Source organism: Tachypleus tridentatus, chromosome 4 (genome assembly GCF_004210375.1).
Source record: "Tachypleus tridentatus isolate NWPU-2018 chromosome 4, ASM421037v1, whole genome shotgun sequence".
NCBI classification, from domain to species: Eukaryota; Metazoa; Arthropoda; class Merostomata; order Xiphosura; family Limulidae; genus Tachypleus; species Tachypleus tridentatus.
The window spans coordinates 65,469,820-65,495,666 of record NC_134828.1 but is presented as its reverse complement, the minus strand read 5'-3'; the positions used below and the strand labels follow the sequence as shown (position 1 = coordinate 65,495,666).

Sequence of the window (25,847 nt, the reverse complement as noted above, 5' to 3'; positions counted from 1 at the left end):
CTGTGCTAGCCGTCCCTAATTTAGCAGTGTAAGACTAGAGGGAAGGCAGCTAGTCATCACCACCCACCGCCAACTCTTGGGCTAATCTTTTACCAACGAATAGTGGGATTGACCGTCACTTTACAACGCCCCCACGGCTGGGAGGGCGAGCATGTTTGGCGCGAACCCGCGACCCTCAGATTACGAAGCGCATGCCTTAACGCGCTAGGCCATGCCAGGCCCTTCACAAATTTCTAAGAGTGCTGTAAGTAGGGACAGCGACATTTTCAATTGGCAGGCCAGCTGACTTTCAGAGCTTACAACCTCCTCTATGGTCACCGGAATAACCAACAGACATATGGTTAGTATAAATCACCCTGTTATAGTTTTTAAGTGTATAATATTTTTTTACTACAAAAACAGTTTTAACTTCTTAAAATATGCAATATTGACAGAAATTAATGGCGTCTAGTTTTTTTGCAAAGACGACTGTCCTTTATGCTAAATAAATACATATACTGTATTTTATAAGTAAAACAATATATAGTATTTATGTTTGCATATTCATGTTCAGTCTCTTTCATAAACTCAACCAATTTCAGAGAATTACAATTATAATACATTTGCTATTTAAATTGATGTTCTGTAGAACTAGCTTATCGTTGTACGTAGACATTGTGTGTTTTCTACCTTCTTTTAGTGAAAAAATATTTTATATGTGTAGATGTGCGGTTTTAACGAACATCTTGGAGAAGATAACTGTCAAGTTTCCTTCACTCTAGCCACCTGTTGTTTTGTCATTCACCTGAAGCTATACCTTGTATGTTTGTGGGAAAATAGTTTCAAGATAGACAGCAGTTTTCTCCATTAATAGGTCAGGTAACATCTCCAGGCTAGAACCTCCATTACTTTCTAATGGGAATGAACGATGCTAGTTGCTCTTGGAAAATGTGACATTATAGTGTGAAGTATATAACACATGCTCCCAGAATTTTACAGAGAACATAGTGTGGAATGAACAACTGTTCGTTGTTTATTAAGAAGTAAAGATTGTTTCATTTTAATCTAGCGTAGCTTTGTGCAAAATTCACAAACAAATATTTTATCCTTACATCGTGTACAGTCTTTCTTTCTCAAAGTCAGATAATTCAAATTATTCTAGTAAATATATTTTGAATCTCCTATTACTGTGTCGGTCTATCTTATTCACTCATGAGAGTAATTCAATTCTAATTGAGAATACCACAGAGTAGGTAGAAGGAAAAACGTTTGGTATAAGGTAACAGGATATATTATTATGTAGTTTTCAGTTTTTCTTAAGATCCGTTTAATCGTTTTTTGTACCATTGTAGTACCGAGCTTTAAAATATTTTTTATTGAGGAAATGACATTTTCAATAATCAGTAATTAATGAGAAATGATTGTTCAAGAGAATTTTCAAATCTAAGAGAAGCTCTCTCTTGGAGTTGGGACTTTTGCTACAAGGTTTATAATTTCTTTCTCATTGCAACCAATGAGTCAGAAAGGAGAATTTCTGATATCTAGTGCATCCGAAATGACTGATCGAGTTTTTCCCTTGAAGGTCAGTTTCTTTTTTAGGCTTTAACAGATGCTGAGGATTGTTAAGGTGATGAGGATTTAGTAAGTCAAAGACAATATAGGACATTCTGTACTGTACTCCCAGACCTTTAAAATCTAGAGGAAAGGAACTCCAGTTGAGAAAGCTTAGAAGTGTTGCTGAAGTCCACCAGCTGGAGTTGTTTCACCAGCGGGTGAGACAAGGGGCACCAACTAGTAAACCATGGGGTAGCTTTGAACCAGATGGCATTCTGCTAAAGTGACCATAGATCAAGAAGATAGCTCAGGTTATGTAGAGCTAAAAGATGAGCTGCCAACGAAAACTCGTCACTTTTTTCGTTTAATAGCAAGGACATTGTTCTTACAAATGTCAGGTTCTCTGAGTATGGCAAATGTTCCATGACAATGATACCTAAGGTACCTCAACTAAGTGTTGGCTGAGAGTCCATAAGACTTTGACCATAACCTTAAGTTCATATACGTGAAGCATAGAATAGCGTAGCAAAAGAAGAACTTGACTGTTTCCTGCAGAATTTCAAGTAAGTAAACTGCTGGGAATAGTTGGTATCTAGAGCAGGTGTTACAATACTTGATCCCGAGTTTAGACAGTTTATCTCTTGACTCAGTCCAGCTCTTAAGAAAAGCACAACTACGGAACTGGGCTGAATTCGAGCCTGGAAGAAGGGTGCAACCAAGAGCTTACATAAACTATTCTCATCATTTTTATCGTAAATTTTAAACTGAAGATAACCTAGGAAGGTCGAAACGTTGTTCTCTGCTTATCAATAACTGTTAGTACCCAAACAACCATTCCTGAGATACATTTGTATCGTAAATCATATCCTGCATTGGCCTTAACAGATGTTGCATATATCCTCTTAGACAAATTTAATGAGGGGCTACTTTGCAAGGTGGTGAAACATCATTTTGGTGTGAAAGCTATTCCTACCCTTACAGATAGTTTCTAACACAACAAGGTACTCGTCTTTAACCTCATTTCTGGCACTGGCATTCCTGAGAATGGATATCTTTGAACTCATTAATGAATTTTGCCTATGAAACAGAAAAAGTAATGTTCTATGGGAGATTTATCTGATGCCAGCTAGACCAAGCTCAAGAATGGCGTGTTGTATGAATATTTGTGGTACACCACTTTTTTTATGAACATGAGTTGTAACGCTGTAATAGAGTTTATAAATGAAATATTAAGTTTGTTGTAGAGAAAGCAAAGAGCATTAGGTGAGGTAGTTATTTGTTTGAAGATGTGTAAAATCCCAGTGTTTTTCTGTTATGGGCAATTGATTATCCAGCTTCTCACTGAAACGGTTGTCAGAATGATAATTGAAGTGAACGTGACTGAGGTTAGGGATAATGTTAAATTTGTATTCATTGCGCCATGCCTAAAAATGGGTAAATGACTGCCGACACATTTGTGACTACCAGTTGAGGATTATACAAATAATAAGCTCAAAATAAAGGCAACAGCTCTGTGACTTGTTGGTTGAATATGTTAGTGCACTCATTGGGCCAGATTAGCAATTTGGTCAAACAACAGCAACCCATCATCACATAGATATAGGCTATGTATATTTGATTAAACAGTGTATGCTTCCATGGAGCATTAGAAATGTAGATACAGTGTATGTCAGGGGTTCCCAACCTTTTGGCACTCGTGACCCCTTACCTAAAAGTTTTAAACCCATGTGACCCCCTACTTAGGGCTTACTATCAGCAGCTTAATTTTTATTTTATTTTCTGTGAAGGAGAGGGAAAGAAACATCTAAAAAAATATTTAAAAATTCTGTAATTATTTATTAGCAAATTAAATCACATTGGTCCAACCTGAATTCACAAAAAAGAACATATATTTCTTAAAATAATATTAACATAGGTTTGAACAGCTATCCAACCCAGCTAGTGAGATGCCTGATGTTGCATTTCAGCAGCAAGCTTTGAAATTCGTGGCCGAGCGTTTGTTAGAGCCAGTCTCATGTCATCTCCAACATCCAATCTGTTCCTATTCTTTGTTTTTATATTGACAAGAGTGGAAAATCCTGTCTCACACAAGTAGGTAGAAGCAAATGGAACAAGGACACGTAAAGCTATCATGCTGACTTTGGAGTATGACTGATACATAGCGCACCAGAACTGAGCCACGGATTTCACCTTGAAGAGATCACGAGCTGAAGAGTCGTTCCTTAGATCCAGAAATTCATCTTGGATATCATCTGGGATGCTGGATACATGAAGTTCAGTACAAAATGGGTTCCTTACCAGGGCCTCCTATTCCTGTGATAGCTCAGGGAAGTAACGCTCGACTTCCTTTTCTAGAGACTGAAGATGTTCGGTAATCTCATCCTTGAGGAACTGATCCAGTTGGATCTGAGACTCATCTGTCACTCCACAAAGTTTTTCAAACATAGCGATGTTTCCAAGATTGGTTTTCCGACGCCAGTTCTGCAGTTTGGAAACAAAGGCCCGAAAACTATCTTGAAAAAGGAGAACATGTGTTTCCCTTCCTTGAAGCTTCAAATTGAGCTTGTTCAGCTGGTCAAAAATGTCGGCTAGGTACGCAACCATTTTATTCCATGCTTCATCTTCGAAGTGAGCTACAAGATCTTTCCTTTCTTGAGTCTCCAGGAATAGCTTTATTTCATCTTTCATTTCAAAGACACGATTAATAACGTTTCCTTTCGACAACCAACGTACTGCTGTGTAGAAGAGAAGGACTTCGTGGTCAGCATTCATGTCTTTGCATAGTTCTTTGAATAGGCGAGTGTTGACTGCTTGAGACTTCACATAATTTACAATTTTAATTACAGATTCAAGCACTTTCTGCAGAGAGGCAGGGAGAGTCTTACTGGCGAGAGCATATCGGTGAATCATGCAGTGGATGCCCTTTGCTTGAGGTGCTAGCTTCTTCACTCTCGACTGGAATCCTGATTTCGATCCCAGCATAGCCGGTGCCCCATCCGTACAAACCCCACACACGTTTTCCCATTGAAGATCTTCGTCTTGAAAAAAAGTTGAAAATTTTTTTCCATGACATCATCAGCTTTTGTTGTGGTTTCAAGTGCACTGCAGAATAAGAATTTGTCTTTGATGTCACCTGAATTAATGTATCTCACGAAGACAAGCAACTGAGAACATGAACTTACATCTGTTAACTCGTCGAGCTGAAAGGAGAACAAAGGGGAACCCTTGATTTCAGTCAAAACCTGTTCCTTCACATCCATAGACATTTTAGAAATGCGCCTCTGTATAGTATTATTTGACAGGGATACTTGCTTCACCTTCTTTGCACTGGCTTCTCCAAGAATAAGATTTACTGCTTTCATCATGCAGGGTTTATGAAGTGTTTCTCCAATCGTGTGAGGCTTTTTTTGTTTAGCAATTTCGAATGCAATCTCATATGAAGCTTCCACTACGGCTGCACTCTGCTGCTGAAAAGACCCACTTCTATCGATTCTTTGGCTTTTAAGACACCGTTCATGCCGTTTGAAGAAATCCAAACCCTTCTTTGCGTCTTCTGGATGACGCTTGAGTTTTGATGGTTTCATTGACTCTGCACTCAGGACAGCATGGCACAAAACACACTGGTTTCTTGATGCCGTCGTTGGCGAGCACAGTGGTGAAGCCAATGTTGAGGTAGCATTCTGAGTATCTGCGCCGTTTAGCCATGGACACAACTCACCTCTACTGCTTACTTATCTCCTTGTTAAAATTAAATTAAAATGTTGAATAATGAACGCTTTGGCAACTGTAGATCTTACACTGACTACTTGCAGATAGAGTAATGATGGGGTAAGTATTGGGAGGGAAGGGAGCGTGGCCAGTCGCGCGATTAGTCACCCATCAATCAGCAACGGACATGTGACTCACATGTCGACAGCGAGCACACACACACACTTAATCACAGCTAAACAGACACACAAGCATACGTACATGCGCGTGCACTCACATACTCGCTACTCACTAGTACACACATACATACAGTTGCAGACACATACACATTCACACAGGCACATTCACTCACAGGCACGCATACATACACCCATAATATCACCTAATGACATTGAATTAACATAGCACACGTTTTGCTTTGCTTGCACCGAAACAAAAAAATGTAAGGGCATGAAAATGTAATTGATGAAATAAAATTAATGTTATCCCAAGATACTTCTAACAAGGCTACGCGACTCCCCTGCCAAGGCTTTGCGACCCCGTAGGGGGTCGCGACCCACCGGTTGGGAACCCCTGGTGTATGTTAAAGGATGGGATCATAAAGCTTACAGAGATTGCTTGGTCATCTCTAGTAGTAACTGTCAGGAAGAGGTTGAGCACAGTAAGTTTCTGCAATGACTTTAGATACGTGAACATAGTAACTCACGACAATGCCTTTCCTCTTCCAAAAGCTGATAAATGATTGAGCATGTCGAAGGGAGTTCATTCATTCTACATTCAAAATCTGGCATCCATAATCTGATAAATCAAATCGGATGACAAAAGTAACCATAAAACTGTGTCTAGCGGAGCAATAGCTTGTATGGGTTTTGCATAATTTCTTTTGGCCTGTGTAACACGTCTACCATTTTCATAGGCTAATGGAGCTAACACTGAAGGGGATCCAATGATAGAAATGCCTTGTCTATATCGACAATGTATTTGCATTTGTAACCCGTGTGAGTCTGCACATGAGAACATGAAATGGTTCTCCAAGAAATATTGAGCACAAAAGTGTAATTTTTGGTCAAAATCTGGGTATAGATGGAATCTCTAAGCTCGTGTCAAAAAAAAAAAAGAATGGTGAATCTGACCTCGATCTTATCGCTACGTGAGAAATTCGCAGTATTCTTCGTTTTTCATCATATTACAAAGAGTTTGTAGCCAATGTTTCCAATATTGCTGCACCATTACTGGCTTTCCCTAAAGTCGAGATCCATTTTAGTTGGAGTGAGGAATGTAACCAAGACTCAGTCCCTGAAGCATGCTTTAGTAGAAACCTAGTACTGGCATATATAAGACAGAACTACAAATTCTTGTTGGATGCTGATGCCAGTAATAGTGGAATTAGGGCAGTGTTGTTGCAGTTACAGAATATAGAAGAATGAATGATTGAATATGTGATTTGAATGTTTGCAGCTCCTAAATGCAGGTACTTTTAAGTGATTGGAGAACTGTTTGCCATTGTGGTTTTTATGAAACACTAATGAAAGTACAAAATTCGTCATTTGCATAGACCATGCAGTGTCGAGATAAATGATGAACTTATAAATCTCTGGACGACATGATAGAATGTTGGAAACCAATTTTTCAAAAACATTACTTAGCCAAGCTGCATCATTCAGGCCTGCAACATTGAAATATCAATGGATTGTCTTGATGCACAGTGAAATCTTGTCTTTTTATTATACCCTAATGCCTGATAATGTATGGTGGTCGAAGTCATTTGAGCCAGAGCTACATCAAGCATTACAGTAGTTGATTCCACTAATGTATTGATACCACAATTAACATTTCAGGCGTTCTGGGAAGAGCAGCTCAAGGATTGAGACCTAACATGGGGACCCTTGTCACGCAGTTAGGCAAAGCTTTGCCATCTCACATTATGAAATGTAGCACAGATATGCATGAAACACGGCATTTGTTGCCAATTATCAAGCTGTGGTTTTCAAACAGTGCTACAGCTAGTAGTCTCAAGAACTCTAACCTGTGAGATTTTCCAAAACAGAAATTAGGGGGAACCACAGTGTTACACAGATTTGTGTTTGTGTTCAATGGCAGTTATCTTGCGGCATTTCAGTTATAGACGTTCAACATTAGTGTACACTATACAGTTGTTACTGCTCAGAAAATGTTTGGCTGAAATACTACAAACTACTATAAACGGGACCAAGACTTATCCATTTGTCAATACTTCATCACAGTTCATAACTGAAGTTAACCAAATTTGAAATATCGAAAGGGGTCCACAAAGATAAAAGATATAATTTCAACATCCAGCTGTTCTTTGAGTTGCGTTAAGTGTGGTGAAGAGACATGCATCACAGCACCAACCCAGTCTAATGATTTAGTAGAGTGTTAAATGCAGATTGTCAAACAGATACTGGCCATGTTTGTTAATTCCGATCAAGCCAAATAAGACGAACATTTGTCATATTTCATTATGCAATACAGAACAATTTAACAGAAATTACAGACAAGAATTACACTCCCTGTAAATGTGGTGCATGGCCCTTCCCTTATGTTGGAGGTCCCACAATGTTCACAAAAATATGTGGAGTGACTAAATCTGCATCAGTTGAGACGTACAGGTTTACATACCAACAGCGAGGAAAAATTGTCATACATAAAATGAGAAGTGAAAGAAAGTTACGGAAAAAATAGAAAAATGTGGAAACGCAGTGTCGCTTCAAGTTTCAGTGGTACAGAACCAGCTTGACTCTTGATGTACAGGTTCGTATCTCATACTCTAACAGACCAGTCCATTGATGCATGAATTCCATCATTGAAAAACGAGAAAACATACAGAACATGTCAACAAGGTTGATGACGAGAAACCCACTTGAAATAAAAATGTATCTCAGAACGGCTGGTATGAGTATTAACAATACCCAATAAAAGTGTTAATATACATACCAGCCGTTCTGAGATACATGTCAACAAGCTGTGTCCATACTTTATTGATGAATCTCTTACACTGATTTGACCAGGAGTCAGAGGACAAGGCACGAGTAAGAGAAGGAAAATAGTGCTGTCTTGTATCACTTTGACCCAGCTAGTGACGATGAAAGAGCTGATAATACTTATTTGGCTATGCACTGTGAGCCACACAGAGGCAGGAGACGGTTTGAATGGTTGGCTCAGATGACGATGACGTCATCCTGATTGACATGGCTGAAATTAAATTTATGCGATTAACACTGAACTTGAGATGTACCAAACAAATTTTAAATATTTTCATTAGTTTCAAATATACAATATGTTAACCCTAATATGCAGAATAATATTTTTGTAAAATGCTGAAATATACTTTGGTTTTAATTAGCACTCCCCAAAGATTACAATTTTGAAAGCAATTACGGCTAATTTGGTAGATGAAATAAAAGATTTAAGCTAACTATATTTACAGAACATGCATAAGATAAGGAGAAAAAAGCCGTGTGTGTATTATACATATATTATCAGCTTTTTTATGTGTGTGTTGAAACAATTGCGTATGCGCAATATCATTATTTTGTATATAAAAACTTGGCTTTAAAACTTGGTAGGTCTTCATTTCAGCTGTCAGAAAAGGTAACGCGTTTAAAAAAGAGAAAACATATTAATATGTTTAAACAGAACAATCGTAAATTTATAGTGATTTTATATCATGGTTGCAAGCGGCAACAATTTAGAAAATTACTTTTAACTATGAACTTTCTTAGCGATATTAGTTACACCGTTTCACTTGTGATAAAACATCGAATTGTCTCGTTAGGGATCCTACTCGTAGAGCAAGCATGGCTTTATATATTTGACATGACGTGATTTAATAGTCAGTACGCTTGGACTTTACGTAAATTCGTGGGTTAATAGTACGCACTTTGGGACTGTGCCTGCGATATTCGTTCAAAGAGTAGTAGCTCTAAAGGTGGTGGTGGGTTCTTTTAATTAATCAGTCGGTTAAAAATTAGGGATTACTATGCCCAAATGGCATTTTTTTTAGCTTAGCGCGAAGTTTTGAAATGAACAACCAACACGACTAAAACGTTGATTGCAATATCAGATGAGAACTGCCGTTAGTTGAAATTTCTGTGCTTCTAGTCCTTCAGTTATTATCATAAATGCGAGAGATAAAATACGTCAATAATTGTATTCTTTTGATGAAATAACCCTACATTCACTTACTTAAAGTATCCTGTGTGATGGATATTTTATTTCATTGTGGCACAGCTACACAGAAGTAAGTTATTCTGTTTGTTTGTTCTGTAGCGCAAAGTTATTTAACGAGCCATTTGTTTTATGCTCACCAAATATATTGAAATCACGATTTTAATTTTAGCGTTTTCAGCCCTCAGACTTATGCTGAACTACTTGGTCGTCGTGAATTACGATTAACTAAATACATATGATTATCTTAATTATAGCATCAACTTTTTAAAATTTGTTCCTGAATTAGTTCATACCAAAGTTTTCAAAATGTTATGGTGTAATTTAAGCGATTTTCAACAGTATATAAATTCATGTGCTATTCAGTTTACACGTAAAGGAAGAGAACACGTTTTGTTTTAGTTTATACACTTGTTTCAGACCCAACTGTGTTTTAGTGATTCTACGTACAGCGGCTGAGCACCCAAACTTGCTCGAGCAAAGAAAAACATAATACTTTAAGGCGTTACTCAAACCTGAAGTACGACCCTGAGATAACGAGGCCTAGCAATTTGTAACAGTGAATACCTGTAAAACTACCTTTTCATCGTAAGAGTCAAGTCTGTGTATCCAGGAAGTTAAGTTTTCAACTATTCCACTTCGTACAGCGCGTTAACATTTTCAAAATGGGTAAGTAGTTCGTATGTTAACGTATAATTATATATACACGTAGTATATTTGCCTTTGTACAAATTGTTGAGCGAGCTGTACGTATTGTTTTTATGTAATATTTTTCACACTGTGTCCCGAAGGTTTATACCAGTACACAGACAAATACATAGACTTAGTACACTCAGGTAGGTAGCGCCCTACGATTTTCATAAAATTAAACTTTACCAATGTAGCACTACTCTCTTGATCATTAGTCTACACGTAGATATGAAAATAGTAATTTTAATAATAATATCTGTAATATGGAAGTGATAATTTTAAAAGTAATGTCTGTAATATGTAGATAATAAATTTGATAATAACATATTTACAAATGTTGAATACAGTTTATTAGAAAGCAAAAAAAAGTATTGTACCGTAGGCTATAAGTAATCGAAATGTTCAGTTTGTAATTAGTTTTCTTGTTACGAATGGCTACTCTTCTTCCAGCATTCAGGTTAATTTCACAAAAAAATTATCAAACTGATTGTTTGTTTGTTTTTTATATTTTGCGGAAAGCTACACGAAGGCTATCTGCGTTAGCCGTCCTAAATTTTCCAGTGTAAGACTAGAGGGAAAGCAGCTAGTCATCACCACCCACCGCTAATTCTTGGGCTACTCTTTTACCAACGAATAAAACGAAACGTTTTATTTAAATTGCAAAAGTAAATACATAAGGATAGGTAGATATGCTAATCTATTAATAACCAAGAAGATAGATAAAGCATGATTTCGTCGCATGGCCTCTTGGTTAAGGAATTCGACTCGGAACCTGCGGGTTCTGGGATCGAAATTCGTTGTCGCTGAACATACCGCACTCTCCAGCCTTGGGAAAATTATAACGTGTCGGGTAATCCCATTATTTATTGCTATAGAGCATCCCAAAGATTGGTGGTGGGTATTGTTAACTAGCTGCCTTTCTTCTAGTCTATAATTTCAAAATTAGGAACAGCTACCATAGGTAGCTCTCGAGTAGCTTTGAGCATAGCCAGGTGGTTAATGCGCTCGACTCGTAATCAGAGGGTCTCGGGTTCGAATCCCCGTTGCACCAAAAATGCTCGCCCTTTTAGCTTTGGAAGCGTTATACAGTTACGGCCAATCTCACTATTCTTTGGTAAAAGAGTAGCTCAAGAGTTAGCGGTGGGTGGTGATGATTAGTTCCCATTCCTCTAGTCTTACACTGCTAAATTAGGGACGGCTAGCGCAGATAGCCCTCGTGTAGCTTTGCGCGAAATTCAAAAAAAAAAAAACAGCTTCGAGCGAAATTAAAATAAACAATAACATGGATAAAGCCGGTATAATTTGAACGAGTAATACTTCTAAGGATGATGCTGTACAGTGACACTGAGGTATGTCTGTGTCTTACATCTCTACAAAAATGGTTTGGTACCTGTCATGGGCAGAGCACAGATAGCCCATCGTGTAGCTTTATGCTCAACTATAAACCAAGAATAATAAATAATTTCTAGTTGATTTTAGTTACACAAATATGCATTAAATACAAGTTGTTACAATTAATATAATTTTTTTTTAAATATTTTGAACTGGAAGAGAATATGCTTTTAGGTTGTGAATATATTTATTATTTTTGAAGGCCATTTTTTACACAGCAAAGAACAAGGTTTTGTTTCATTTTTTTAACGGAAGTGAGGATGCAGTGACTATATGTTGGTGTTTTACTCTTTTAACAGGTCAATGGACCATAATCATCAGTTTTCTGTGTTTTGTAAGTATATTAGTAAATTTATATAAGAGTAAACTATGTGTTATAAAATAATTAAATCACTTACATCGATACACCAAGACTATTGTTTCCTCGATCACACAAAAAATGTGAGTCAGCAGAACAAATTACTTTTTACTTGAAGGAGTAATTATGAACGTGTTTCTACAAAAAAAAAACATTTTGTGCACATGTTGGTTCCAATAAAGTCAGATTATTTTGTGCGAATTATTGAAAATTTACCTGGAAGTTACATGTGTGCGATAGAAAACAAATAACTAATAATTATCGCTGAGCTTAACGATAAACTGCTACTACGGTCCACAAGAGACACCTGCGGAATAAATTATAAACTAACGTGTCTCTTCCTTGTTTCAGTGTTGATTTGAAATGAAGCAAGTTGGCTACCGATAAGTGTGCCTTGGCTGTATCAATCTAGAAACTGGAGACATTTGTTTTTGAATCTGGATTACACCAGCTCATAACTCATAATTCTTTTTCCAGGTGTGTTTTGTGTTTTATATTTCTACCTTGTTTGTCATTGAAACTTCCATGACAATACTTTATGGATCGAACTTTTCTCCTGGGTTGTACTTTACACAATAAATAGAAGTTTCATATTTATTGTATTACACACAAAGATCTAGAAGATTTAATTATTAATTATATACATGTACGTATGACGTGGACATTTAACTTTTTTCAAACCTATATTTTACAGCGCTAAAAACCGGGTTTCGATACCCGTGGTGGGCAAATCACAGATAGCCCATTGTGTAGCTTTGTGCTTAGTTTAAAACAACAACAACAACATCAATCGTATATTTAAAAAAAGCACAAAAATATTTGTAATTCACAGAATAAGTTTAATTTCGTAGTTCAACGAAGTCCTAAAATACATTTTTTGTATATCGGTTGAAAGACACGGGTTATACCAACTATTTTAATTTACCCAATGGACTGTGGTGTGGGCTGTCTCTTTCATTTATTAATCTCGATAAAACCTTAAAATTTATTACATGGATGGTTAGTTAGTTATTAAAACCTTTGGTTTGATTTCTGAAACGTGTGAATGGCCAACATTGATATTGTTTTGGAAACTTCCTCGTTTTGTTGAGGATATTGTTTTGGAAACTTCCTCGTTTTGTTGAGAAAAGATGTACAATGTAATATCTGACGTACACTGATGTAAGTACAACTACTTTTAACAGTAGTTTAATACATGGAAACTGTTTTATTTTTCTACCAATCCTTTCGAAAAACTAGACATTACCATTAACGGAAAACCCATTAAACTACAGCTCTATGGGAATAATTTATTGATAGACAAAACATGGCAATTTACTGTAAAAACTTTGTCACGCTAACATTGAAATCGTTGGACAAATACAAATGCAAAACCTACTTGTGTTTGTGTAATACTGAGCACAAGTACTTAAACAATGGAATACATGCATTCAAGAAAAGAGAAAAAATAAAACACGCACACTCGTGCACAACAACGAGCATGTGCTGATAAACAGAAACAGGTTCCAAGAGCGTAACTAAGGGATACGCCAGGCCTGCTATGTGAAGAGGCTTGCGAAATTATATTTCCGTATTCATATTTTTACCTACGTCTGCATCTGCCCTTCAGTTCAAACAACCTCCTTTAGCCTACCCAGTGTGGGCTCCGACGACAGCGCTCCACCGTGGACCACCTGATTCGACTTGAAACGTCAATCAGAAAAGTCTTTCTCAAACGACAACATCTTGTACCAATATTCTTTGACATCGAGAATGCTTATAATACAATATGGAGGTATGGCATTTTGTGAGACCTCCATATATATGGGTTACGTGGCCATTTGTTCATTTTTATTACTTTATTAAAGATTCCAAGTTCGTGTGGGTTCGACACTTTCCCGTTCTTTTCTACAGAAACTTGAAGTCCCTCAGGTCTGTATTTTGAGTTTCACACTTTTCAGTATAAAAATTAATGCCATCACTGAACACCTCTCTCTCACTGTTGCAAACGGGGTCTATGTCGACGACTGACATGAGATGTGGTATATTGAGCGACGGCTATAGACTGCCCTCAATCGTTTGCTGAAGTGTACCACAGCAAACGGCTTTAACTTCTCTCTCTTTGAAACCTTTTGCATGCAATTTTGCCGCCAACTGGGTATTCTTCCTGATCCTGAACTCTGCATCAGTGAAGTAGTGCAACCTGTGGTCCCTGAAACAAAGTTCTTGGGGCTTATCTTTGACCGTAAGCTGATCTTTATACCACACATCAAGCAGCTGCGGGTCAAATGTACAAAAGCACGGAACATCCTTCATGTCCTCTCTTTCACCACTTGGGGAGCAGATCGATGTTCTTTGCTAAAGATATATCGTACTCTTATTCGATCGAAACTCGACTATGGATTACTGATCTATGGCTCTGCCAGGGCCTCGGCCTTGAAGATGCTGGACCCCATTCATCATCAAGGACTTCGGTTCTGCACTGGGGCTTTTCGCACTTCCCCAGTCAGAGCTTATACATAGAATCTCATGAACCTTCTTTGCATCTCCGCCGTTTGCAACTGTCTTTACTATATGCTTCGAAATTCGTTCCTTACCAAAGCATCCCACCAGGGGTTGTGTTTTCCTTCCTCGGTGGGTCATACTTTTTCAGAACAGACGATCTGCCATTGCTCCTTTTGGCCTTCGTATCCAGGCGCAGTTGAATGAGTTGGGTCTGTCCTTGGATAACGTTGCTGTATCCATTGGTCAGCCCATCCCACCATGGCTACTTACAGTTCCCAAATATGACCTATCTTTAAGTCATTTGAGAAGCAGACACTCCCGATTGGAAATACTGTCTACTATTTGCTGAACGTCTTTCGAACCATCTTTCCATTCCTATTTATACAGATGGTTCGAAATCAAGTGACTGTGTGGGCTCTGCCATGGTTTGTTATGGTTCGGTGGTTGCGTACAAAATCCCCTCTACAGCTGCTGTGTTCACTGCTAAACTGTACGCTATTTCTCTTGCCCTGGATCACATAGAAGCTAAGCAGTGCTCAAACTGCACTATTTATACTGACTCTCTTAGTTCTCTACTGGCCCTGGAATAGCTTCACGTTAGTTCACATCCTGTTCTCGCTGATATTCAAAACCGACTGGCCCATTTTTCTTTAACGTCTGCATCTATCCAGTTTCTCTGGATACCGGGCCACGTTGGTATTCGCGGGAACGAGCTCGCCGACACCGCAACTAAATCTATCTACTCTGGTACTATCACCTCTGTGCCTGTTCCATACATGGACTATGGTCCTGTATTCAAGGCTCGGTTCCCTGCCAGCTGGCAGTTGACTTGGAGTGAGCAACGCGAAAACAAGCTTTTCCAAATAAAACCTTATATTGGACTTTGGCCGTCTTGCTTCTTTAAGAATCGGAAATAGGAAGTTGTTCTAACTAGACTACGCATTGGTCACAGTTTTTTAACTCATAATTTTCTTTTATCTAGAACTGATGCACCAGTGTGTAGTCTGTGTAACACTCAGTTCACAGTAAGGCACATTTTACTGTCTTTCCGTCATTACGATTCTCAACGGTACCATTTTAAACATGTTCTGTCCCAAGGTTTGTTCATAACGTTAGACAGTGTTATTGGTGATGGTGACACTGTCCACCTTGGTAATGTTTTATTTTTTTAAAGGCCATTAATCTTTTTAATGCTCTTTAAGTTTTTTGAATTTATACATAGATTTTTTTTAATGTGATTCCCTATTAAGGGTCAAAGTCCATCTTGGTTGATTTGAAATTAGAAAATGGCCATAACGTTAAATAACTCAAAACCAGGATTGAAAAGGTCAACTTCAGGTGACTAACGGTGCTGTTCGAACTACCTGCTAGTCATCCTATTGAGTTATTATAAAACTTTTGCTAAACGTCTTTTAAAACTTTCATTACTTTATTTTTTGATAATGGCCATAACGTCAAATAACTCGGAACCAGAACTGGAAAGGCCAACTTCAGGTGACTGACGGTGATTTTCGTACTTACATGTTAGTCTTCCTGGCGAGTTATGATAATTACAATAAATTACAATTATGATAAAGGACAGAAAGTCCTTTACAACTTGTATTACTGTAGTTTTTCTGTTAAAGTTGTAGACTAGATGTAAACATTAGTTTGATGCTATTTATGTTTTTCTTTAAACTTTGTTTTGTATTACCTTAATTTCCTTTCATGAATTTTACTAAATTTACTTTAATTTTAACTTCTTACCGGATGTTTGGCGCAGATAGCCTAGCTGCTTTATGCCATAAAACACCAAATCAACCAACCAACCAACCAACCAGAAATAACAGCATATTCAGCATCCCTTTGTTGCAGAGGAAAATGGTTGGCTAGTGTGAACACTCTTCTTTGTCCAATTTTTTAATATATTTAATTTTTACTCTTAGGGAAATGTAACAAAACGAAGATATAGTTTTTGTAGTATTTAATAATTCAATCGTTTCGCATTAGAATTAGTATTCATTGAAATTTTCAGTGGTAGTAGTTACTGTAGATGGCTCGATTACGACCTCAAAAAATAATTAATATTATTTAATATTATAATATAACAAATAACAGTTTCTGTTCCCTTTATAAAAACAAAAGTGATTGTTAAGATATTATAACTTTTAATAAACTTAATTTTTGAACCGTCTAGATATTCCTCCTCCACAAATACATAATTAGGTTCACGAATCCACAGACAGGAAAGAGGAAACAAGTTTACGAATGATAATTAGTGCGCTCAATGATTCATCACAAATTGCCGGAATCCTGCTCTTTTAACTGGTTTTTCGTGTCGTTCTTCAACACGCAAGTGAACACAAAACAGGTATTACTGCGAAAGTAAATTATCCTTCTGTAAATTCTAATCTTTGAAATCATACCATACACAGAAGTGTTTCGACACGGCATGACCAGGTAGTTAAAGCGCTCGACTAGCAATCTGGGAGTCGCGGGATCAAATCCCCGTCACATCAAACATGATTACCCTTTCAGCCGTGGGGGGCATTATAATGTGATGGTCAACTTCACTATTCGATGGTAAAAGAGTAGCCCAAGCGTTGATGGTTGTGTTACACTGCTACATTAGGACTGCCAGTGCAGATAGCCCCCGTGTAGCTTTGCGCGAAATCCAAAACAAACAAACATAAGTGTTTAAGTGTACTAAGTGTGTGAGGTAAACAAACGTAAGTGTTTTAGTGTACTAAGTGTGTGAGGTAAACAAACGTAAGTGTTTTAGTGTACTAAGTGTGTGAGGTAAACAAACGTAAGTGTTTTAGTGTACTAAGTGTGTGAGGTAAACAAACATAAGTGTTTTAGTGTACTAAGTGTGTGAGGTAAACAAACGTAAGTGTTTTAGTGTACTAAGTGTGTGAGGTAAACAAACGTAAGTGTTTTAGTGTACTAAGTGTGTGAGGTAAATAAACGTAAGTGTTTTAGTGTACTAAGTGTGTGAGGTAAACAAACGTAAGTGTTTTAGTGTACTAAGTGTGTGAGGTAAACAAACATAAGTGTTTTAGTGTACTAAGTGTGTGAGGTAAACAAACATAAGTGTTTTAGTGTACTAAGTGTGTGAGGTAAACAAACGTAAGTGTTTTAGTGTACTAAGTGTGTGAGGTAAACAAACGTAAGTGTTTTAGTGTACTAAGTGTGTGAGGTTATACATTTTCTTGTGTTGACTGTAATTCTGTGACTGTTATATTTGTTTTATGTGTAAGTTCGCTTTATCAAAATAGTGTGCGGATACCAACATACAGAAGACAATATTCTGTGATGTAAGTTTTGGTGAAATGTTTTTTATTCTATTATTTAACGACGCTTTCCAGTACCGGGTAAATTTTCAATGTTGTGAGTGAGTGTTCCATAGCTTTATAAAGTACAGGTGATCCGGCATAGTGATTAGTACGCTCAACTCGTAATCTGAGGGTCACGGGTTCGAATCCCCGTTGCGCCAAATATGCTCGCCCTCTCAGCCGTGGGGGCATTATAATGTAACGGTAAATCCCAGTATTCGTTGGTAAAAGAGTAACCTAAGAGTTGGTGGTGGGTGGTAATGACTAGTTGCCTTCTCACTCGCCTAACACTACTAAATTAGGGATGGCTGAGGCAGACAGCACTCGTGTAACTTTGCGTGAAACTAAAAAAAGAAGGGAAGTACAGGTGAAGTTTAAGTGTTTATATATAACAGTTAAAAATCAAAAGTTTGTAAAACTCGGACAAAATCTTAACGTTTGTGTACAAGTTTTTAATAGTTTTGTAAAGTTCAGCTAAAGTTTAATATTTGTGTATACCTGTTAGACACGGTAAGTTTACAACAGTTTTGTTTCTTCAGTTAAAGTTTTATGGAAACTAACATTGTGATGTACCTAACTAATAAATTTTAATTGTAAATAATTTTTGATTGAACATACAATGTAATTTTTGTTCACGATTTTTGAAGCATTATTCATGCGTTTACCTAAAGGACATTAAAAAAAGCCATAAAATAACATTGAGTTCGGTAAATAAAGTTGTTTGGCAACGCAATATAGATTTAGTGATATTCCTGTTCTCTCTTGTTTCAAGGTTATGTTGAAAGTAAATAAAGCAGCAAATAAGCGAATCTTACAGCTTAATACACGTAACTGGGATAGAAAACGACTTCACAATAAATCGAACTGGAACTTGGTACTGTTGAGTATTGCTGTTGCGTCATAGGTAAATATTTTGTTTAGTGACGGCGCAGGTTTCCACGACCATGCTATCAGGAAAAACTTGCATTTGTGAATAATGTATGAAAGAACAGTAAAATTTATTATGGTAATTTTTAAAACTTCGGTTCCATTTTAACCCACGTGAATTTATATGTATAATTAATTAATCATGGCCGTTAAAGCATCTCGTTAGAGAAACGAATCTTCAAGTTACGTGTTTACTTGTAATTAAGTACAAAGCTGTCTGTGAAGAGCCCACCATTGATATCGAAACCCGGTTCTTTTCGTTATAAGTCGACAACCTTGCCGCTCCAGTTGCCATTTGGTGGCATCTTTGTATGGCTGTTATAACAGTATTTCGTACTTATCACAAAGATAATAAGCCTATCGATCATTCGCCATGCTTAATTTTGCAAGTTATGACTGAAGTGACTATAGCTAATTAGCATCGCCCTACTATTTACACTCAGGGATTTTAATGATTGCCACTTCGATAACTCACCCACAGTTCAGAGCGAGAGAAATGTTTTGTGATAGTGCACGGATTTAAACTTGGCTAACCAATTCTGACATCATAACTCAACCAAGGGCGAACTCATATTTGTGTGTGGAATAGGTATTAAATATATTCTGGTAAATCAGTGTTTGTGTGTTTTCTGCCAGCAAAGCCACATTGGGCTTTCTGCTGAGTCTACCGAGGGGAATCGAACCCCTGATTTTAGCGTTGTAAATCCGAAGACTTACCGCTGTACCAGCGAGGAACTGGCAAATCAGTAGTTTATAACACACTACAAGTAACAAAATTCTCAAAATAAACAAAATTATTATTTAAACAAGAAACTTGTGCGATTTTGGAAAAATGGTTATTGAGTGTTAATTATCGTGCGGCGTCGAAAACTTGGTAGAGTTAATAAATTTAAATATCTGATTTTCCATTTAATTTTTGTGACGAGATGTCTAACACATAAAATAGGGATAAATTTGATTATCTTACAATTATTTGAGAAAAGTGTGTTTCATTGTAAAGCCATGAAATAGGCTATCTGCGATCTGTCTTTCTCGGAGAATCAAACCCTGGATTTTAACATTGTTAGTTTGAAAAAGTACCATTGATTCACCATTGTGTGAAAATATAAAGTGATCCTCTAAAAATAACAGCACACTCGCCTCGTTTATTTCAGATGACACCATAGTTTATTTAGTAAGCCAGTTTTTTTATTGCTTTTTTTTAAGATCAAGTGTGTAAATGTGTTTACTTTATATATTTGTACTATTTGTACATAAGATCTCGACACTATTCCCTGAAAAAATTATTGGATTGCAACACTGGTGCTGTTAAGAATGATTTCGCTTGAGAAGTTTGCATGATCACTTGTAATAGAACGTACAATTTTATGCAAGAAAAAATTAAATTGAGGAATGAAAATGTATCGTAATACATTTTACTGTCCTTTCATTTATTATTTTCAAATGTATTTTTTTTTCTTTCCAGTTGATGGAAACTAGACTCAACACTCATGCATACGAAGTACATTTTCTCTAGATGACTCGCTATTATAGATATTTAAATTTTAATCAACTACAAACAAACTTTGTTGTAGTTAATAAGGTGAGTAAAGTTTGGTTAGTAATTCGTTTGCTTTGTTGCATACATAAATTAACTAAAGCACAAACTATAAAAGCCTTTACAGGGTCAAATTTGAAAAGAAAATGATATTATTATAGAGTTATTAATAGGTTTATGTTTAAGTGACTAGCCTAACTCTATGCATACGTGGTTAGCTGAAGCTACGTCCCCCTCCCAATGGCACAGTGGTATGTCTGCGGACTTACACCACTAAACACCGGGTTTCGATACCCGTGGTGGGCAGAGCACAGATAGCCCGTTATGTAGCTTTGTGCTTAATTCTAAACAAACAAACAAAAGCTAAATTCAACATAGACGCAAGCAATATGTAAGTGTCTATTCACATCAAACATAAAACTAGAAATAATCACATGACCCGGTCTACATATTTCTGTTATTTCGTGTATTATTAATGACAACTCCAAATACTCATACTGGAGATGAGCTATCCACTTTTGTCATTGAATAAACTTACCGCAACCTCAACATCGTTTAAAAGAATGTTAAAATTGTACTATTTAGACTTTTTTATATATATTTACTAACTTCGTACGCAAAACCGCATTATTATTGGTGTTGTGAGTGATAATTTAGCAGCAGTTTTCATTGTGAAAAGATTTAGTGCTTAATTTACACATTAATGTCTTTCAGTTTGAGGTCAAATTAAAAACCCTGTTTAAAGTGTCTCGTAAGCTATGTTTATTTTGTTTTTGAATTTCGCGCAAAGTTACAGCAGGGCTATCTGCGCTATCCTTCCCTAATTTAGCAGTGAAAGACTAGAGGGAAAGCAGCTAGTCATCACCATCCAACGCCAACTCTTGGGCTACTCTTTTACCAACGAATAGTGGGATTGTTAGTCACATTACAACGTCCCCACGGCTGAAATGGCGAGCATGTTTTGTGTGACGAGAATTCAAACTCGCTTCCTTCAGATTGTGAGTTAAGCCCTCTAACCACCTGTCGATGACTTTGAAACTAAATACTCACTGTATTTATTTATCAATAAATCAATAAACATTTAACTTACTAAAGAATTCAAGAACACCTGCTATTTTCAGTCAGATATTGTTATTTTTTGGAAATCTCTTTATATGTACTTAATCCGCATTTGTACAGCAGAGAATACTGCAGCACCTACTCATAAATAATTTTCTTCGTCCATATTTCACACACTTCCGTGTTTTTAGCTCTGTAAAGGGTATTAACCTTGCTTCTGATTGATCAGTTTTATTTGAGCCGCGCGGTGAAAAAAAAAAAAAAAAAAGATGCAAATTCCGTTTCAGTGGCGCCGCTTGCGCTGCACGTTGATGATGTGGCTTCACTGGAGGCGCTAGGCATTAGCAGACTGAACGATTGTTTAGGCCCTCAAACAGCTGAGGATTTCTCTGTTTCACGGAGTGTTTCATCAAATCATTGATTACTGCACGTTTGAGTTTTGTATTCATTAGGAATATATTTAATACATTTTATAGTACACAATATATAGGTAATTAAAACATTTTAAAGGTTAATGTTTTATTAAAGATTAAAACATTTCGTAGGTTTATGTTTAATCGGCAGTTTCAACTAAAATGGTTATAAGTTGTTAAAATCCTTCAAAATCCAAATCCTATTAATCATCTGACATCAGAAGTTCAGTAGTTACGTCTGATTTCAACTAGTCAGGATGCCTAACTGGTTAGTGTGTGACTGGCGTGTTGAATAGCAATAAGACTAAGTCTTATTTTTAAAAGATAACATATTATATAATATTAAAAGATAGGTAATGTTGTAGGTTTTGGGGGATTTTTTGGATCATGAGTAACTTTTCCCTGAATTTCAATCATTGTATTTTGCTTTTTACAACAATCTCTAAAATTAGGAAATAAAACATTATTTTTTTGTCGGGAAAGTTTTATTTTGATTTCTAGAATTTCCCCCCAAAGTGCAATATTACTAAAAGTACACTATTACCAAAGACAATTTAGTTCATTATTCAATGAATAGTAATGTTAAAAAATTTCCCTTAGAGCTTCACTGATCATAAATGCAAGATCAGGTTCAGTCGAATATCATACTCGTTGCACTCTTCACTGGAGATCTGGCTTGTGTTTCTAGTTTTATTCCATTACGAGTACATTGGAAATCAGCCCCACTATCCAGCTGTATTGGATCCACCAATACAAACTAATCATACACCACAGGATTAAAGGTTCACATTTTATACCTGGTGTATAAGACGACATCTAGTTTTTAGAGATTTGTTTTAAGCTTGAAATATCTTATACGCCAGCATGTACGGTATATAAGCTATACAGTTCTGAATACCACGGATCAGGTGTGGTCTATTAGCAATCATATCCGAATTTGAGGATTCACGGTTCACGACTTGTTGTCGCCTAAACGCAAAAAAAAAAAAAAAAAAACATTTTGGTTTTGTAAGGACGCTTTAAGTGACGTTCAAATCATATATATCAGTATTCAAGCATACAAAAATAACGCGGTGATGCTGTTTACTAGCTGTCTTCCATTTTAATATCTCTCTTCAAAACTGAAGAATATATACCTGAAGTTATGATACGTGTGATAAACATAATATGGGTAATAGTTTATAATACATGGATTGAGGGCCATAATATGTATCGTAATTTCAAGTTTAAGTTAGGAAATTCTGTAAGAGAGTGAAACAAAAACTAAAAACAGTAATACAGTCGTGAGTTTAATTCAATGTTTTACATGAAGCGATGAAGTGTAGGATCCTTTCCTTTTGCTTACATACGGATAATTCAACCCGGTCTAAACTTTTAACAAACACCATTGTGCATGGCTTGACACATTTACTGTTAATTTTAAGTTTGGTCCTGTCGCATCTAGCTGATTTATGATTTTTTTGTTAGTTTTTAGCCATCACATATTCCGACATCATGCGCAAAAGTATTGTATTCACCAGCAAAACACCTACTGTGTTCTACTGTCCCCAGGAGAAAACACCAGGAATGGAAAACATGGTCGTTATGGCTAAGTCATTGGATAAACTGTGCGAATTTGAAGGAAAAGGTATCCCGAAGGACTACCAATCAGATTGTTACAATGACTTAGATGAGACGGAGTATGCATGCGCAGAAAAGCATCGTATTATGGTAAGGGTAATTTTATTATAATGTTAGTTTGTGTATGTGTCTCTCCCTCTCTATCAATCTATCTATCTATATATATAGTATGGTTATACAAAAAAATATTATGATGTAAGACTAATTAGAGAAAAAAGAATGTTTTTGAAACAGCTTTTGTTTGTATCGCAACAGCGTCAAAATATCAGCTGGTCCAAAATTTGGGGACTTTTGTGTTCTTTATGTTTACAGTAATGTACATATATAAATATTTGTAAAAGAATTGTGTTCTATATTTTTAAGCTTCGGATGATTAACTTGTATATTACCTTACTGTTTAATTATTATATCAAATAGAAAATCTAATAGACTTAAGTTACTAAATCTTAACGTTTAATATTACTTTATCATTGTAACAGAGATACTTATGTTATATACAAAATAACTTTTTCCAAGTATTTATTATTTTGAACAATGAAACTAAAAAGGAAATAATGTTGTACAAATAAAACTACAAAATAAATTGCAGTATTGGAATGTTACAATGTATCTTATAATGAGGGATATCTGAGAAAATAGTCCCTCACAGTGAAGGAATTATGATATCTGCCTGATTGTTAAACAGCAGAACCTCACGAAATCCCATGTCTAAAACTGCCATTCACCACCTGGAAAAATTGAGAAGATATGGCTGCTCAAAAAATGAAAAAAGAAATGTAAGTCAATGTGGGCAATACCTGAAATATGTATATTCACGTTGCTATAGATGTTATATAATGCTCACAATGTTCTACTCCGTTAGGACAGCGGAAAGTCTTCGGATTTATAACGCTAGAATTAGGGATTCGATTCCCCGATGTGGCTTTGCTATAAGAAAGGACCCGGAACGACCAGATGGTTAGGGCGCTCGAGTCGTAATTTGAGGATCGCGAGTTCGAATCCCCGTCATATCAAACATGTTCGCCCTTTCAGCCGTGGGGGCGTTATAATGTGATGGCCAATCCCACTATGTGTTGGCAAAAGAGTAGCTCAAGAGTTGGCGGTGAGTAGTGATGACTAGCTGCCTTCTCTCTAATTTTACACTGCTAAATTAGGGACAGCTTGCGCAGATAGCCCTCGTGTAGCTTTGCGCGAAATTCAAAACAAACAAACAAAGCTATAAGAAAAACTCAAACACTGTTTCGTTGTTGAGATAGTAGTAAAATTCGCTTAAATAACTCTTATTTTTTATTTTTATTGTATAAATACAGCTTTCTGGTGAAAAATAGTTTTCTTCAACAAATACCAAATATATTAAGATATAAGTTGTTTTTTAAATACGATAAAAATTGTTTTGTTTTTACAATGATTTCACCTAAAGAGATATTTGGTCGAACAAACACATCTATTATATGTACTGAGAAACAGAATTTATACATTACTATTTATTTTAAGTAACACAACTATATGTATATTACAGATGCAGCTTAATCCACCAAGCGTGACAGACGCAAGCACGACCGGACCACATGTAAACTCTAACTCTGGTGGTAAATCTAAGAATTACTGAGTAGACAACAGAAATAAACAAGATTTTGCTCGCCTGTTTGAGATTTCGACATCTTTATGAGGCATATATTTTTCAGTTGTATATTAAATAATGTCTGAAAGTCGCGTGAACAAAATTATTACTAACACACTTAAATTTAGCACCATAATTTTCGAATACGTTTGGAATAAATTTAGCATTTTTTGTACATACTGTTAATTCAGTTTACCTATTTAATTTATATTTTGCTGTAATATGCAAATATAACTTAATATACTGTAGTTGAAGTAGGAGTTGAATTTTTCTAAATAACGAAACATTTTCTGTAAGACTAAAACTTCGGGATATTCTGAATAAAAACTACATTCTATTCTCCATTGGCTGTCGTATTGCTTCTTCTGTATTTTGTATGTTATTTTCTTAACTAAACGCATCAATTAACATTTTTAAAAACTCTACTAGAGATTTTTATCGTGTGTTTTCTCTTTGAACAACATTTTTTCGTCTTTTTTAATGTAACGTTTTGTTTACTTTGTTGTTAAGCGAAAAACTACACAATGGACTATCTATGCGCTACTCACCGTGGGTAACAAACCTCTATTTTTGGCATTTTAAACCTCCAGATCAAAAAGATTGAGATGCATACATTTATCATAAACGACGACTACTATAAAGCCACAAACTTGCTAAAGTAGTGTACAATAGAAAGTATGTTTCTATCTAAATAGTAAAAACTGTATTATAAAACTCTGGGCCCCGGCATGGCTAGGTGGTTTAGACACTCGACTCATAATCTGAGGGTTGCGGGTTCGAATCCCGTCACACCAAACATGCTCGCTCTTTCAGCCGTGGGGACGTTATAATGTGATGTTCAATCCCACTATTCGTTGGTAAAAGAGCAACCCAAGAGTTGGCGGTGGATGGTGATGACTAGCTGCCTTCCCTATTTCACTGCTAAATTAGGAACAGTTAGCGCAGATAGCCCTCGTGTAGCTTTGCGCGAAACGCAAAAACAAAAAACTCTGACACAACACTA

The 25,847-nt window shown here is 36.4% G+C and overlaps 1 protein-coding gene across 6 annotated transcripts; it reads left to right on the top strand.

The window, feature by feature from the left end:
- Positions 1 to 9,159: 9,159 nt before the first annotated feature.
- Positions 9,160 to 25,188, top strand: LOC143249319 (uncharacterized). Of its 6 annotated transcripts, none has more exons than XM_076498940.1 (6): positions 9,160 to 9,502; positions 9,850 to 10,098; positions 11,811 to 11,845; positions 20,060 to 20,176; positions 23,071 to 23,313; positions 24,743 to 25,188. In XM_076498940.1, the coding sequence occupies exons 4-6, from the start codon at positions 20,111 to 20,113 to the stop codon at positions 24,830 to 24,832; spliced, it is 399 nt and encodes a 132-aa protein (XP_076355055.1). In that variant the 5' UTR covers positions 9,160 to 9,502; positions 9,850 to 10,098; positions 11,811 to 11,845; positions 20,060 to 20,110; the 3' UTR covers positions 24,833 to 25,188. The 6 variants fall into 6 exon arrangements, with proteins under 6 accessions (XP_076355055.1, XP_076355054.1, XP_076355058.1 ...); XM_076498939.1 differs by lacking the exon at positions 9,160 to 9,502 and adding an exon at positions 12,221 to 12,346 and having other exon boundaries at positions 9,876 to 10,098; XM_076498943.1 differs by lacking the exons at positions 9,160 to 9,502; positions 20,060 to 20,176 and adding an exon at positions 12,221 to 12,346 and having other exon boundaries at positions 9,879 to 10,098.
- The last annotated feature ends 659 nt before the right edge of the window (positions 25,189 to 25,847 follow it).